Genomic DNA, 13310 nt, shown 5'->3' on the forward strand with positions numbered 1-13310 from the left:
AATTCTCCGATTTCTCCAAAATTGCATCTGATGTTACCTCGTAGAAGCCCTTCTGTAGAATTTCAATCTAAGGAATAGTCCAAGAATAACTTCAGTGGATTTTTCCCTCAAAGCCTTCTGTAGATTTCTCCAGCAAGCCCTACAGAAGTTTCTTTAAGGATACCTAGTAGTTTATACTGGGAATTCTCGAAGTATTCTTTTCAGGGAGTATTCCAGAGTATTAGAATTCTTCTAGCTACTGATCCATCATCATCGATGAAAACTTCTGCAGGATTCCTAGAAAAAAGCTTCTGGAGGATTCCCATAAGGATCTTCAGAAAAAAAAAACTCCTGAAGGATTTCCTCAAGGCACTCGTGGCGCATTCCCATGAAAAATCCTGGAAAATTTTCAACAGAAATTTCTAAAGGATTTTCATAAGGCACTCGTAGAGGATTTTTAGAATGTAATTTCCAGAAAGATCTCCAGAAGCATTTCTAGAATGAACTTCAGCGCCAGCGGAACTCTCAGAAGGAATTTCTGGAGGTTTTTTAGAATGTGTCTCGAGAGGATTTTAAAATGGAGCTCCTGGAGTATTTTCAGAAGAAACTTCTAGAGAATTTCCAGAAGGAAGTCTTGGAAAATTCCTAGAATTGCCCCTTGGAGGATTCCCGAAGGAAAAACTCTTGAAGGGTTTGCAGACTGAACTTTTCAGATGGAGAATATTAGTAGAAAATCTTGGAGCAATTCCAAAGGCAATGCCGGAGGCTATCGAAAAAAAAGCACTTAGTTTGGTGTAAGCTATGGATGAATGTCAGAATAAACTCCTACAAGGAAGAAATCGCTGGACAAATCTCAGAAATATTTTCTGAAAAAAAAAATGCCAGAAGGATTTCTTAGAAGAAACCCAGAAGATATCCTGATATTGGAGGAAAAAAAACGCCAAACTCAAGATAAGAAGATCTTTTTCTTCTTCTTCTTGACATAATATTTTAACTCTGGCAAAGCCGTAACCCTCAGCTTAGAATACCCGCACGCGTACCGATGCTGGGTCATTAGGCCGAAGGTCATTAGGCCGAAGGCCATTAGGCCGAAGGTCATTAGGCCGAATGGTCATCAGGACGAATTGAAAGTTAGCCGTTGTTTTTACCTTTTCCAACAATTTTTGACAAAAACTAGTTTAACAATGGAACTAGAAAGAATAGCCTATATTTTAAAGAAGGAAAAATTTATGAATTGAATATCAGCAGTTTCAGCGCCAAAAACTATTTCAGCAATGATACTAGAAAGAACAGCCTATATTTAAAAGAAGGAAAAATTCATGGGTAAAATATCAGTAGATTCAGCATCAATAAAGTATCTTCGTGCCTGTCACACGATACACACATGCAAAATGGTCATTTGCAGAGGAAGCTCTCAGTTAATAAGCTGAGAAGCAGGCTTTGTCTCAGTGGGGACGTAACGGCAAGAAGAAGACCCAATGACCATTCGGCCTGATGACCATTCGGCCTAATGACCATTCGGCCTAATGACCTTCGGCCGAATGGCCTTCGGCCTAATGACTTTCGGCCGAATGGCCTGACACCACGCGTACCGTATCGGATATTTGGTCTCCACAACTCCTGAAGCTACTCCCTAGAAGAGTCTCAGAATAAATTTCTGGAGAAATTTCAGAAAAAGCTCTTGGAAAAATGCTCATACTAACTTCTGAAGAAAGCCGTGAAAGAATTTTAAAAGATATATTTGGGTGAATTACAGGGGGAACCTTCTTCAAAGGGAACTCTTAGTTAGAATGAACGAGTTCTGTCATGGTAAAATTTGAGCTGGTTACTCTAATTTTATAAATTTCAGCTCTTCCTATACAAGTATGCTCCCATGGAAATGACTTCAATATTGCGCCCAATTTGGAATCATTCTGGGACAACCCGTTTCTGAATACTGTTTTCATGTAATTGTTCTGTAATTATGCAAGAAAAGGCATTCTCGCTGAAATTCCTTTTATAAGTTCGGCAAGGAAGATTCCTATGGAAATTCTTTAAGAATGTATTCTTTCCCATGTATTTCTTTGAAATTTTATCCACGATTTCCTCCAGGCCGGAACATTTCTCCATGGATCTTTTCTTCAGTAATTTAGGAAATTTCCCAAAATCATTTTCAAAAATAGGATGACTTTGGGTATTAACGGCAAGTTTGTTCTTTTTGTCATAGAGGGGTTTTGGCGATCAAATTACCTGAAACTGGCCATATAATTCAGCTAGGTTGGGAAGGATTTAATGACAACTCTGAGTTCAACAGGTTTTGACCACCCCCCCCCCCCCCCCCCACGACGAAGAGATCAAAATGCCGATAATACGTAAGTTCCCCTATTTATAGAATTTTTCCAAAAGTACTTTTTGGTATAATTCCATTATTTAGGGCAGTGTTTCCCAAACTTTTAGGAGGTATCGCCCCCTTGGAGCTTGAGAAAAACATTTTCGCCCCCTGCCCCAAGTGAAAATCATTTTTTTTGAATTTTTTTAGTGGAAGCCTTTAAAAGCTCACAATTAAGCACTACTATGGCAAATCTGGTAGTATATCTAAATAATTATAGCTCTCATTTTCATTAAGTATTTTATGCAGAAGCATTGATTAATTGTTAGCAATAAAAAAACTGCATTAGGTAATTTTCCAATTGTTGCACATCTCATAAGAATAACATGGAGTGTGCAACAACAGATGAGTTTTTAGCCGTGCAACAATTGGAAAATTACCCTATTGCATATAAAACCAATACGTTTTGAAATCATGTTTGTAATATACATATTCTTGAACAAAATCGAGCAAAACAGAACGGACTGTGAACATTTACGACTATTCGTTATACTCAACCAGATGTTTTACCAGTGTTCTTCCAAACCAGAGATGTTTGGTCACCACAAGAACTCAAGTAAGAATTTGAAAAACAATTACAAAAAAATATTTTATGCGAAAAAATACAACTATATTATATTGGTGTTTTTCCAAATGTAATCACCATATATTCCAACTATACTGCCCATAATCGCATAAGAGTAACATTCGTCAAAAGTAGGCATTGGAGAAAATGGTGCCCAAAGATTCAACTTTTAATAATATGAAAATGAACCTAAATTTTAAAAATTTCTCATAAATTCGTAATCAATCGTTTGGTTATAAATTTTTCTACAGCACATCTTATATGCTAGACGAATTGTTAGAAAAAAAATTGGACCTGATTATGATTGATAACACGCTTCAAAGCCAGTCTATTTCTTCAGTGTGACTGTTATGCGGTTACATTGGTCAATGAGACAAAATGACTTGGTATTTTTTTTCATAAATCCTAGAACAAACTTGAAATGTTTATTCAGGTAATCGAAAGTACTTGTGATTTGATGATGATCGCCGATATTAACTTAAAACCAGCAAAAAATGCGAATGTTACAATTATGCAGTTATGGGCAGTATATGTATTGGTGTTTTTCCAAATGTAGTCAGCATTGCTCAGTAATTGAAATTTAAAAAAGCCAGTGATGCGAATTGACATAGGTAAATGAAAAACTTTTTATTGTCAAATAAGAAGACATGCATCAGTCATTACTCGGTTTTGAGGGAATTCAACGCGGAATTTGTGGAAAAAATTCATAAAAGCACCTAGTAATTTGGATTTCTTCCGGGAAGCCCTCTTTGAAATATTTGCAAACAATGAGTGAAGAATTTCATCCGAAAAGTGTTCTAAGATTCATTTTAATCTTCATGTTCATGATTGATATTTCCATGAAGAACAAACCGAATGTTAATTAAAAACAAAGCTTTCGTATCAAGTAAAAAAAAAAAACACTTCTTTCATAATTTGTACATAAATCAATCATGAATTTCGCCAGTTTTCCCGAATCACTATTCTCTCGGAAATTAGCATAGCAGTTTTATTTATTTTTTCCTTGGAATTTTGCCAAAAAACATGTAAACATCAAAAACTTTATAACATTTGGTCTCTCTCGAAAAAGACAATCATAGAAACAAAAAATCTTGAAATGTAAGGGAGTTTCAATGATTCAGTTAACATTCAATACAATACATTTCGATACTTTTGATATTTCTGAATCATTTGAAAAATCGCCCCCCTTTTTGGTATTTTCGCCCCCCAATTTTGGTTTTTCAAATTTTCGCCCCCTTCGGCCTGATTTTCGCCCCCTGGGGGGCGATTTCGCCCACTTTGGGAATCACCGATTTAGGGATTCTCAAGTATTCTTCTGAAAGCTCCTTCAATGGTTTGTTCCCGAAGCTCCTCCAGGTATCCCTCTAAGGTGGCCTAGGATCATACGTGTCAACTTATGACGTTTGGGGAGGGGGTGGGATGTCTCTAAAAGGTAATTGAATCTATATAGTTTATCCAAACTAGACATAAAGCTATGTTCATTTAGAATCCGGAATGACAAAATCACGTATATCTTAGGGATGGAATAACAAACATAAAAGGTGAAGCCGTCAAAACAAAGGTTATTTATTGTACTTTCATGGAAAAATATCATTGAAATTATTTATTTTTATTTTTCACACATTTTCTCACTTTTTCAGTGTTGACCTCTCTAAAAATCTGCACAACGGTGGTAAATTTTAGCAACAACCCCTTCCGCACGTTTGTTCAACAAACAGGTCATCTATGCAGTGTCCTGTGTGCCTTAACTAGTCTGACTAGGATTCCGAAGAAAAATTGCCAAACTTTTTTTTATTGCGAAATGAGGGGTAATTCAGTGAATTGAGAAAACGCGAAATTTGAGTGTTTTTTTCGTTGATAAACACTACCCATCTGTGACGATACCACTGAACGTCTCCGGCTGTCATGGCAGCTCATCAAAATAGGTAAAACCTCTACATATCCCTTGTGTGCGTTTTTGAAAAGCAGCACGCGATTGTTGAGGCTGTCATCCTTGTATGAATTGGTTCTCATCATCTTGTTGCGAAAAAACCATGCCCAGAGTTCGAACTTCTTGCCAAATCTTCAAATTCAAAGCAGATTTATCAATGAACCCAAGCTTTTTTTCTTCCGAGGACATTTCCTTATGCCATGGTTAACAACATCTGTGCACATAACACATAATGGTTTTGACGATATTAACATTTTTCGCGACTGTCGTACCTGACTACGCTAAATTTTCAACGTGTTTGTGCAAGATTTTTTTTTCTCCTCTTGTCTTCAATCTGAAATAACTTTTCACTCGTTGCAAGAAAATCGATGAAATTTTCACCATTTAAAGAGGATTAGTGTATGATCAGAGTGCTGCAAAAGAATGATGATTATGTTCATTGAGAGCGCCACTAGAAAATGTGACATGATTCCGGATTCTAAGTGAACATAGCTTTATTAACGTGAAAATTTCTGCAATAGGGCACTGTATTGTTTTAATTTTGTATGGAATTTTGACGTTTCTTGGCCTTGTTGTTTACAAAATTTTTGTAAGAGTGAAAGAGAAGGAGAGAATTTCATGCAGTGCCCTGTTAACTGAAAAGCTGTATTTTGTCCAATTTTGAGATTTTTCGCCCCCCAAAGGTGTAACATGTTGACACCTATGCTTGGGATTTATGTAGATTCTTATTCAGGGAATCTTTCAGAAAATTTTTCGTTAATGCCTCACTAACTTCGTTAGTACCATCAGAATCATTTTTTTGGCATTTTAGAGGATTTTTTCAAGTAACTCTTCTATGAATACTTAAAGTGGGTTTACAGCAGGCCTGTGCACAGAAAAGGCAACAAGGGAGGGGTTTTTCCTAATTTTGACAAAGGGCGGAGGGGTGCTTAGTGCATGAAACAGCTGCAATGGGAGAAGTTCAACCCCTCCAAAACCCCTCCCTTATGCCCAGGCTTGGTTTACAGGTCTGCAGTTGAGGGGGTTAGAAGCAAAGGGATGTAAGTGACAAAAACCCACTTTCGAGTAAATGAGGTTAAAAGTTTTTCACCAATTTTTCATCCCATACAAAATGTATGGAGTTTCAAAACTGACCCAATTTTCTACGATTTATTGTAATGTATTGATGTATTAATTGTATTTATTAGAAGAAATCACCGTAAAAATAATCTTAAAAAAGTTCTTGAAAGCTTGAAATTTGAAGAATTTTTTGATGTGCTCAGCTCAAAATCGACTAAATGGTCAATTATACTCCTTTGATTCTGGAGCCCTTAGTTCTTCCAGGTATTAATAAAAATATTCCTCCAAAATAGTTTGTTTAAATTTTCCAGTATTTTTTTAAAGAATTTCTTCAGATTTTTTTCTGCAATTGCAGAAAAAAAATCTCAGTATTCTTTCAGAATGATCTCCAACAGTTTTTCCACGTATTCATTCACAAAATCTTCCAGCGATTCCTCAGCAGTTTATAAAGAGACTTCTTTGAGAATTTCACCACTGCCTTGGTCTGCAATTTCTGCAGGGATATGTTAAAAGATTCCATCGGAAATTCCTATACGGATTTCTTAATGAATCCATTTAGAAGTTTCATTAGCAGTTTTTCCTAAAATTTCCTGAATTATTCCTTAAGTTTCTCATGTTTTATACAGGATTTTAAAAGATTTCTCAACGAGATTCCTCAGTTTTTTGTTAAGGAATTTTTGAGTGAATGCCTAAACGAATGCCACAAAAAAACTTAAAAAATTGAGTCTGAAATGTTTGTCTCAAAATACACCCAGAAAGTTTTCAAAAACCTTTTCCATGAATTCTTCGTGGATTTCTTCAGAAATTCTTCCAAAGATTTTTTCGAGAATTCTTCCAGTATTTTTTTGTGCTGCTGCTGGAAAAAACTATCTAAAAAATCTCTGATGGATTCCCGAAGGAATTCCTACAGAAATCTCCCAGACAACCAGAACTCGCATAAAAATGCATAGATTTCATCATATTATCACTAACACACCTCAATATCGCATAAATGTAAACCCTAATTGCAACCAAAGTGTACAATTCACCGCAAAAAATGACTTTTCAATTCTTTTTAGCGATGCACAAAACTGAATCGCATAATCACACAAGCAAACTCGCAAAACAACATTTGAACTCGCATTTACCGCGCACTGCGATGATTTTGCAGATTTCATCTTGTTATGACATCTCTACTTACATTAGTGTATCAATTAATTCGTACAAATGCATAGGCAACTTTATTTACGTATACATACAAACTCACATAAGCGAGAATCTATTATGCGTACATAATATGATTTGCAATGTGATAACAAGGAAAAAGTTGCTAGAGTGTGGTTTCGGTGCGAAGAAGTTTTTAATATTTAATGTGGAAAACCATCCGGTAGTGAAACGTATTGAAACGTAGTGAACATTAGCTGTTTTATCGGAGCCGATGATAAAGTTCAGAAGCGTTTTTACCTGGTTATAGTAAACATAAATTGCAGAACATCCTTGAGAACATCACCCTCAGCTGCGGGTTGTTTGATATACTGCTTCGTATTTGAACACGACAGGTAAATTAAATTAATTAGGGAGCTTTGAGATGGGTTAGAATATCATCGCGAATAATCAGCTAGTTTCACAATAATTGTGTGGTGTTAAGTGTTAGGTGCGGCTTGCTAATCCGAAGGTAATAAGTTTGACACTAAGAGCGATGAGAGCTATTTTTTCGCTAATAGAGGCAAGTCGCATAAAATGATTGATCACGTCGCAATACAGTACACATCGTTTATCGCAGAGGATATCGCTTCAGCTCATACAGCGTAATCCTTGTTCTGTCAGTGCACGTATATCGCCTCCACTTTTGCACGCAAAAGGCATATTTGCAACATTTTATGCGATGATGCTTTTACGGTTAGTTGAACGCATAACTCGGTCGTAAACTTCGTTATGCGTGTTAATTAGTTGTCTGGGCTCCGAGATATTCATGTCAGAATTTACTAAAATTCCTTGAAAGGAATCGCTGGAGGAAATTCTGAAGATGCCCTTCAGAAGGCCGGCTCTAGAAGCACGTTATCCTCCATTTGGGACATTTGCTTTCAAACAATTCCTAAAAAAATCCCAAAGGATTTATTGATTATTACATGCAGGAATTTATCTTGCGGGAACTTTGTAGGAATATCCAGTGAAATACCTGAAATAATTCCTAGAGAAAATTTCATAATCGATGAAAAATAAAAAATCGAAAAAAAAACCTACAATCATACTTGGCAAATTTTAAGGAAATCGGCTTTCGTCAAAAAAAAAATAAATACAAAATAGAATGGTAAGGTTTTTGGAAAAATGAAATCATATGACATCTAACATAAATCCACGATTCATATTCAGCCATTCAATAGAAAAACGATATAGTGCAACTCGTGAAGCTTGGTGGGTTCGTAGTTTTTTCAAAAGTAATTAGACCTGTATTTTTTTTATTTCGTCACTAGGGTGACCAATTTTCGGATAGGGGGTCCTAAAAATCTAGATGTTTTCAAAACTAAAATTGAAAAAAAAATCATAACTTTTGAACAAGTTGACCAATTTTAAACCTTTTTTTACGTTTTTGTGGTCTCGGCATCAAACGGATACCCTGGTTTTATATTTTTATCAGGATTCTCCAATCCAATCCAATAATGTACAGTTGGGGCACCCGCAGTCACCATAATTTTTAAAATTTATGAAACTAACAAAGCCGCCTTATGTGTAATTCGGGTAATTATTCCCCAAACTCAATAAAATGGTTAGGCAACAACATACAAATAGTGGTTTTCCGAATTTTTATCAATATCTATAAAAAAATTCCATTTAAATTTTAAAAAATCTCGGGATCCCAGGATTATTCCTATACATAAGTATTTTGTCTAGGAATTCTTTAAAAAAAGTGCCCCAGAGATTTGATGAATATTTTTGAATGCTTTTGCAGTATTTTTCCGAGAATCTGATATGATAGAAATACTCTCAAAAGGCTAAGAAATATACAGGAAATCTGGTAAAGATTCCGCAAAAAATGAGGACAAAAGTATGAGATTTCATTTTCAAATCCTGAAAAAAATATCCAGGAATTCTGCAAATGATGAATTATTAAAATAATTTGAAACGTCTTAGACGTTTTCTTTTGAAAATATTCCTTCTAATTTACAAGGGATTCCTTGATAATTTGCTACAGAACTTTTCTCAGGGACACCCAATAAGTTGCCGAAATTTTCTTTCAGATATTTCACCACGATATACTCTAGAAATTAATGTGCTTTTTGTCTTGAATGGGACCTGATAGAATTTCATCTGAGAATTTCGTATGGAGTTTTTTGTATTATTCTATCAGGATTCCACCAAGACTTTTTTATCTAATACTTTTTTAAGAATTCCTTTAAATCTACAAAAACTCTGGAAAAAAAAGTTATAATTTCTAGGATTGCTCTGTGGATGACATTACAAACCATTTTTTCAAGTGATTTGATAGACTATAAGACGAGGTAATTCATAAATTACTACAAAAAAAGTTGAGATGATCCCCACAATTGTCCCGCTACGCAAATAGAGGTGGTTATGCTATGGTATTGTTTTTAACCGTTATGTGTCCGACAAATTTTATGCTTTGTTCAACACCGTGCTTTTTCAATGGGCGCTGGGTACCCGGGTACCCTGTCGGCCACATAAGGGTTAAATATGCAAGTATTTTATTCTAGCCGGGGCCCATGGCGCAGTGGCCACACGTTCGCTTCATAAGCGGATGGTCATGGGTTTGATCTCAGCCCCGGTACTTCGTCAGCTGCTCTTCTCTTCGAGGGCGGCTGGCACTTGACCCTCTTCTGAGCTCTCATAGCTCAAACGGACCCGGATAATTGAATATCAGCGAACGGCAACCCATAATGAACGACCCCCTATCGGACTGGGAAAGGAACAACAGCCACACATCATTTCATCATCGTGCTCATCATTCTACCAAGGACAGTGTAGAAAGTGAAAGCAGCACAAAGGCAAACCAGTTCGAATAAGAATATAATAGAATACATTTAGGCGCTGTACAAAGTGTAAGTGCAGCCGCCAATTGGAATCGCTCACGTAGTGCCCTAGTGGATAAAAGAGCTGTAAAATAGGTTAAGTGGTTAAGAATAAAAATAAAGTATTTTATTCTCACTCCAGGATCAATGAAATATTTTCCTTCGCGTGAAAAGCTCCCTTAAAAAGGGTACTAAAAAACTATTTTCTTTGGAAAATTTACGTGCCAGGAATAGAATATGCTGATTACCCTTGTCGATAAAAATGCTAATTTAGTACAAAAGCTTCTTTCACAATACTTTGTTTCCCCACAATGCAAGATTTCTACCCTCGTGCACAGATAAATTCGATGTCCCATCCCAACCGAACCCAAAAACAAAAAAAGAAAATAACCGCTCCCGATACTCACCAGTATTGCCACATCTTGCGCGCGTGGAACGGTAAATTGCACAGGGCGAACGTTAGTACCACAACCATCAGCATCCTTATGACGCCCCGCCTCGCCCTCAGCACGTTGTTGGATGAGTGCGACACCTGGGTCAGTTGGGTTCCATGGCGCTGATGGTGGAAGCTGTTCTGCGACCGCCACGTCGTTACCACCACCTTGTCCGATTCGACGGAAACCTACGACCGGGTGATAGAGGGTCGGACAAAAACAAACAAACGGACATAATTGTTACATCATCTCAAGCAATCGGACAATGTCAGTTTTTGTGGGTGATCGGGATAGATTTGGTGGGGGAGAGAGGAATAAAATGCGATTCTGGTGAAAATCCTCCGAAGATTGCCGCGAGGATCCTCCACACATGGTGGTGAGAATCCTCCGAAGGTTCCAGTAAGTTCCAGTGAGAATCATCCTAAGATTCTGGTGAAAACCCTCAATGGATTCCGGTGAGACTCCCTTAAAGATTTCAGAGAGAATCTTCAGATGATTCCGGTTAGGATCAGAGGATAACGGCGAGTATTCTCCATTGTCACATTTTATACCACTTTCCCCTCAGTACCACCGACCGAGAACAAATGCCCTGTCGAGCTGGATTTGAGTTCCCTCATCGTTACCGGAGGACGCCATACCAACCTGACTTTCGGTGACTCCGACGGCCCTTTTCTCGTACTTGCTGCTCGGCTTTCGATTGAAATTGTTCGAGTAGTTGGACGAGGTGGTGTTCTGCAGTGCGATGTGTCGCTCCAACCCGCGGGAGCTTTTCCACAGTGCTATCGCTATCCGGCTGTACAGGACCTGGTGTGATCGAAAACAGAAAGAGATTGAAAGACAATGTGAGTCAGACGTGTGAGGATAAATCATTGCATTATTGGCGGCGTGGGATACTCACGGTCATGACCAGCAGCGGCAGCAGATAGAGTAAGGCAAAATTGATGATATCGAAAAGCTCCGAGTTGAACGCCTTCCGATTGATGATGCAGATGGTTTCCAGCTGGTCGTCGCCCAGATTATTGGTAATCGTTCGGACAAAGATGAACTTTGGCACTGAGTAGACGGCCGAAGTGATCCAAACGGCCACAATCACCAGCTGCAGCAGTCCGGTGTCCAAGGTGAAATCAGAGGGAGAGGGAAGTTAATAAAGACAAGAACATTAAAGTTATTGGCATGTTGCGATGGTGGAACAGATTGTGACTTGGCTGACACATGAGATGGGAATCGTCCTCCTGCTTGAATTTTCATGAGCCATTTCAATTACTTTGTTAGAGCTCTTCGCAATCGTAGGTACGAACAACTTTCAGATGACATGGGAATTTGTTGTAAAATCATGCTTCTTTCGAGGCGGATGCGCTATGACAGAGCTCTGGTACATGCATTGCTTAAGTACATTTGTGAGCATTGAATCCTTACACACACAACTTCCGCACTCAGTGCTGTCTGACTTGGCAACAATATCTAGCCATTCTGCCTTCCATCCCCACCAGCATAGGGGAATCGAACCGTATGAATGCAGTTCAGTGTCACACAAAGTAGCAGGAAGAACGGTATGGCTTGGATCGTTTAGAAATGGGACATTGTTTCTGTAGCTTTCATCTGTGAGGACTTATTAGACTGTGCGGTCAAACAAATTCTGTTGAATTGAATGTACGCACTTGATGATTGACAGTATACACAGCCCATACTCTGAAAGCAATGATGATGGTAGCAAATATTAGGTATCAGTAGGTCAGCTTAGGAGGCACATTCTTATTGTGTAGCTGTCAGTTTTCACTTTTAAATCATGGGGGATAATCTGCTCAATAGACAATTGAACAGGGAGGTCCAGGTATTGTGGAGTTAATGACTGTCTCATACAACCAAAGTAGAAGCCACCATTTCCCGGACCCAATGAACATTCCAATGGCCGTCAAACCCTTCGTCTCTACGGAACCACCAAGAAGGCATTGCTTCAGAGAGGAGCGAGCCTGTACATCACTCCCTCAAGGTGGGCTGTGTAGTCTGCAGCAACGATCATCGATGACATGATTTGGGCAGTCTACTTCCTCGGAAGGCGGACAGGGTCAACCAACACGCCTGCTTCCAACTGTTCTACAAGCATCAATAACTCACAGTTGTGTGTAACGTGATTTGACCTACTCAAGGTTCCGACTCTAGATACTCTAGGTACCGACATCAACCAGGTCGACATCTAACATGGCCAGTGTCTCTAGTAGGATCTGACCCCGCTGATTCGTGAAACGACTTCCACATTCCACAGTCCAGGCATTGAAATCACCCACTAAGTTTGCTCATGTCAGGGATTTCACAGTCCCTTGACTTGTGTCCTGGTTCCAGACACCTGAAGCCAACCTTCGGGGGCTCATACAAGTTCAGTTGGCATTCTGACCAGCCCATCTCTACAGCTTCCCTACTTTAACGGACTTGTTTGCGTTAACCGCAAGTACCAAGGCTACCTATGCCCCTGCTGGACCCTTCATTAGCCGAACGACTGCGGTGGCCACCTGCACTTTACACTGTTGCCGCAGTGCCGTGACGATCTCTTCCACTTCGGTGATCTCGTCTAGGTTTTTCACCTTCAGAGTCGCCTCCGCTGTAAGAGCCTTCACCTCGACCCCTTCGCCAAGAACCTCTTCCGTCAGACTATTATAGCCTTTCACTCCTTGTCGCGCTTGAACTCCAGGATCATTTCACCCATACGAGTACGTCTAATAGTGTGCACGTCGGCTTCCAGATCCACGAGCTAGGCGTCGCTTTGTGTCGCCTTCAAGACGTCCGAGTACTTCGACTGTTCGATTTAGATGATAAGCGGGTCTTCTTGGTTTGGTGTCCCTACGCTCCTGCTCATCGAGCGAATTTTTTTTCTTCCTCTTCCGCTGAACTGTCGTCGAAGGGGGATTCTCCGCTTGGTTCGCACAACTTTGTGGTTGCTGAGGGCCTACCAACGCAATGGTCGTAACCCCCT

At 38.9% G+C, this 13310-nt stretch overlaps 1 protein-coding gene across 4 annotated transcripts in view; it reads right to left on the minus strand.

Annotated features, from left to right (window-relative positions):
- LOC109419738 (trissin receptor) overlaps positions 1-13310 on the minus strand; it is a 326442-nt gene that overhangs the window by 45442 nt on the left and 267690 nt on the right. For all 4 annotated transcript variants that reach the window (XR_009997449.1, XM_062850150.1, XM_029852724.2 and 1 more), the window contains 3 exons: positions 11241-11438; positions 10985-11146; positions 10316-10530 (listed from right to left, as the gene is read on the minus strand). Coding sequence is in view for 3 of the 4 variants with exons in the window: in XM_062850150.1 (XP_062706134.1) it covers positions 10316-10530; positions 10985-11146; positions 11241-11438 (575 nt within the window). In the remaining variant the exon portion in view is untranslated. The remainder of the gene's footprint in view (positions 1-10315; positions 10531-10984; positions 11147-11240; positions 11439-13310) is intronic.

Source organism: Aedes albopictus, chromosome 2 (assembly GCF_035046485.1).
Source record: "Aedes albopictus strain Foshan chromosome 2, AalbF5, whole genome shotgun sequence".
Lineage (NCBI taxonomy): Eukaryota > Metazoa > Arthropoda > Insecta > Diptera > Culicidae > Aedes > Aedes albopictus.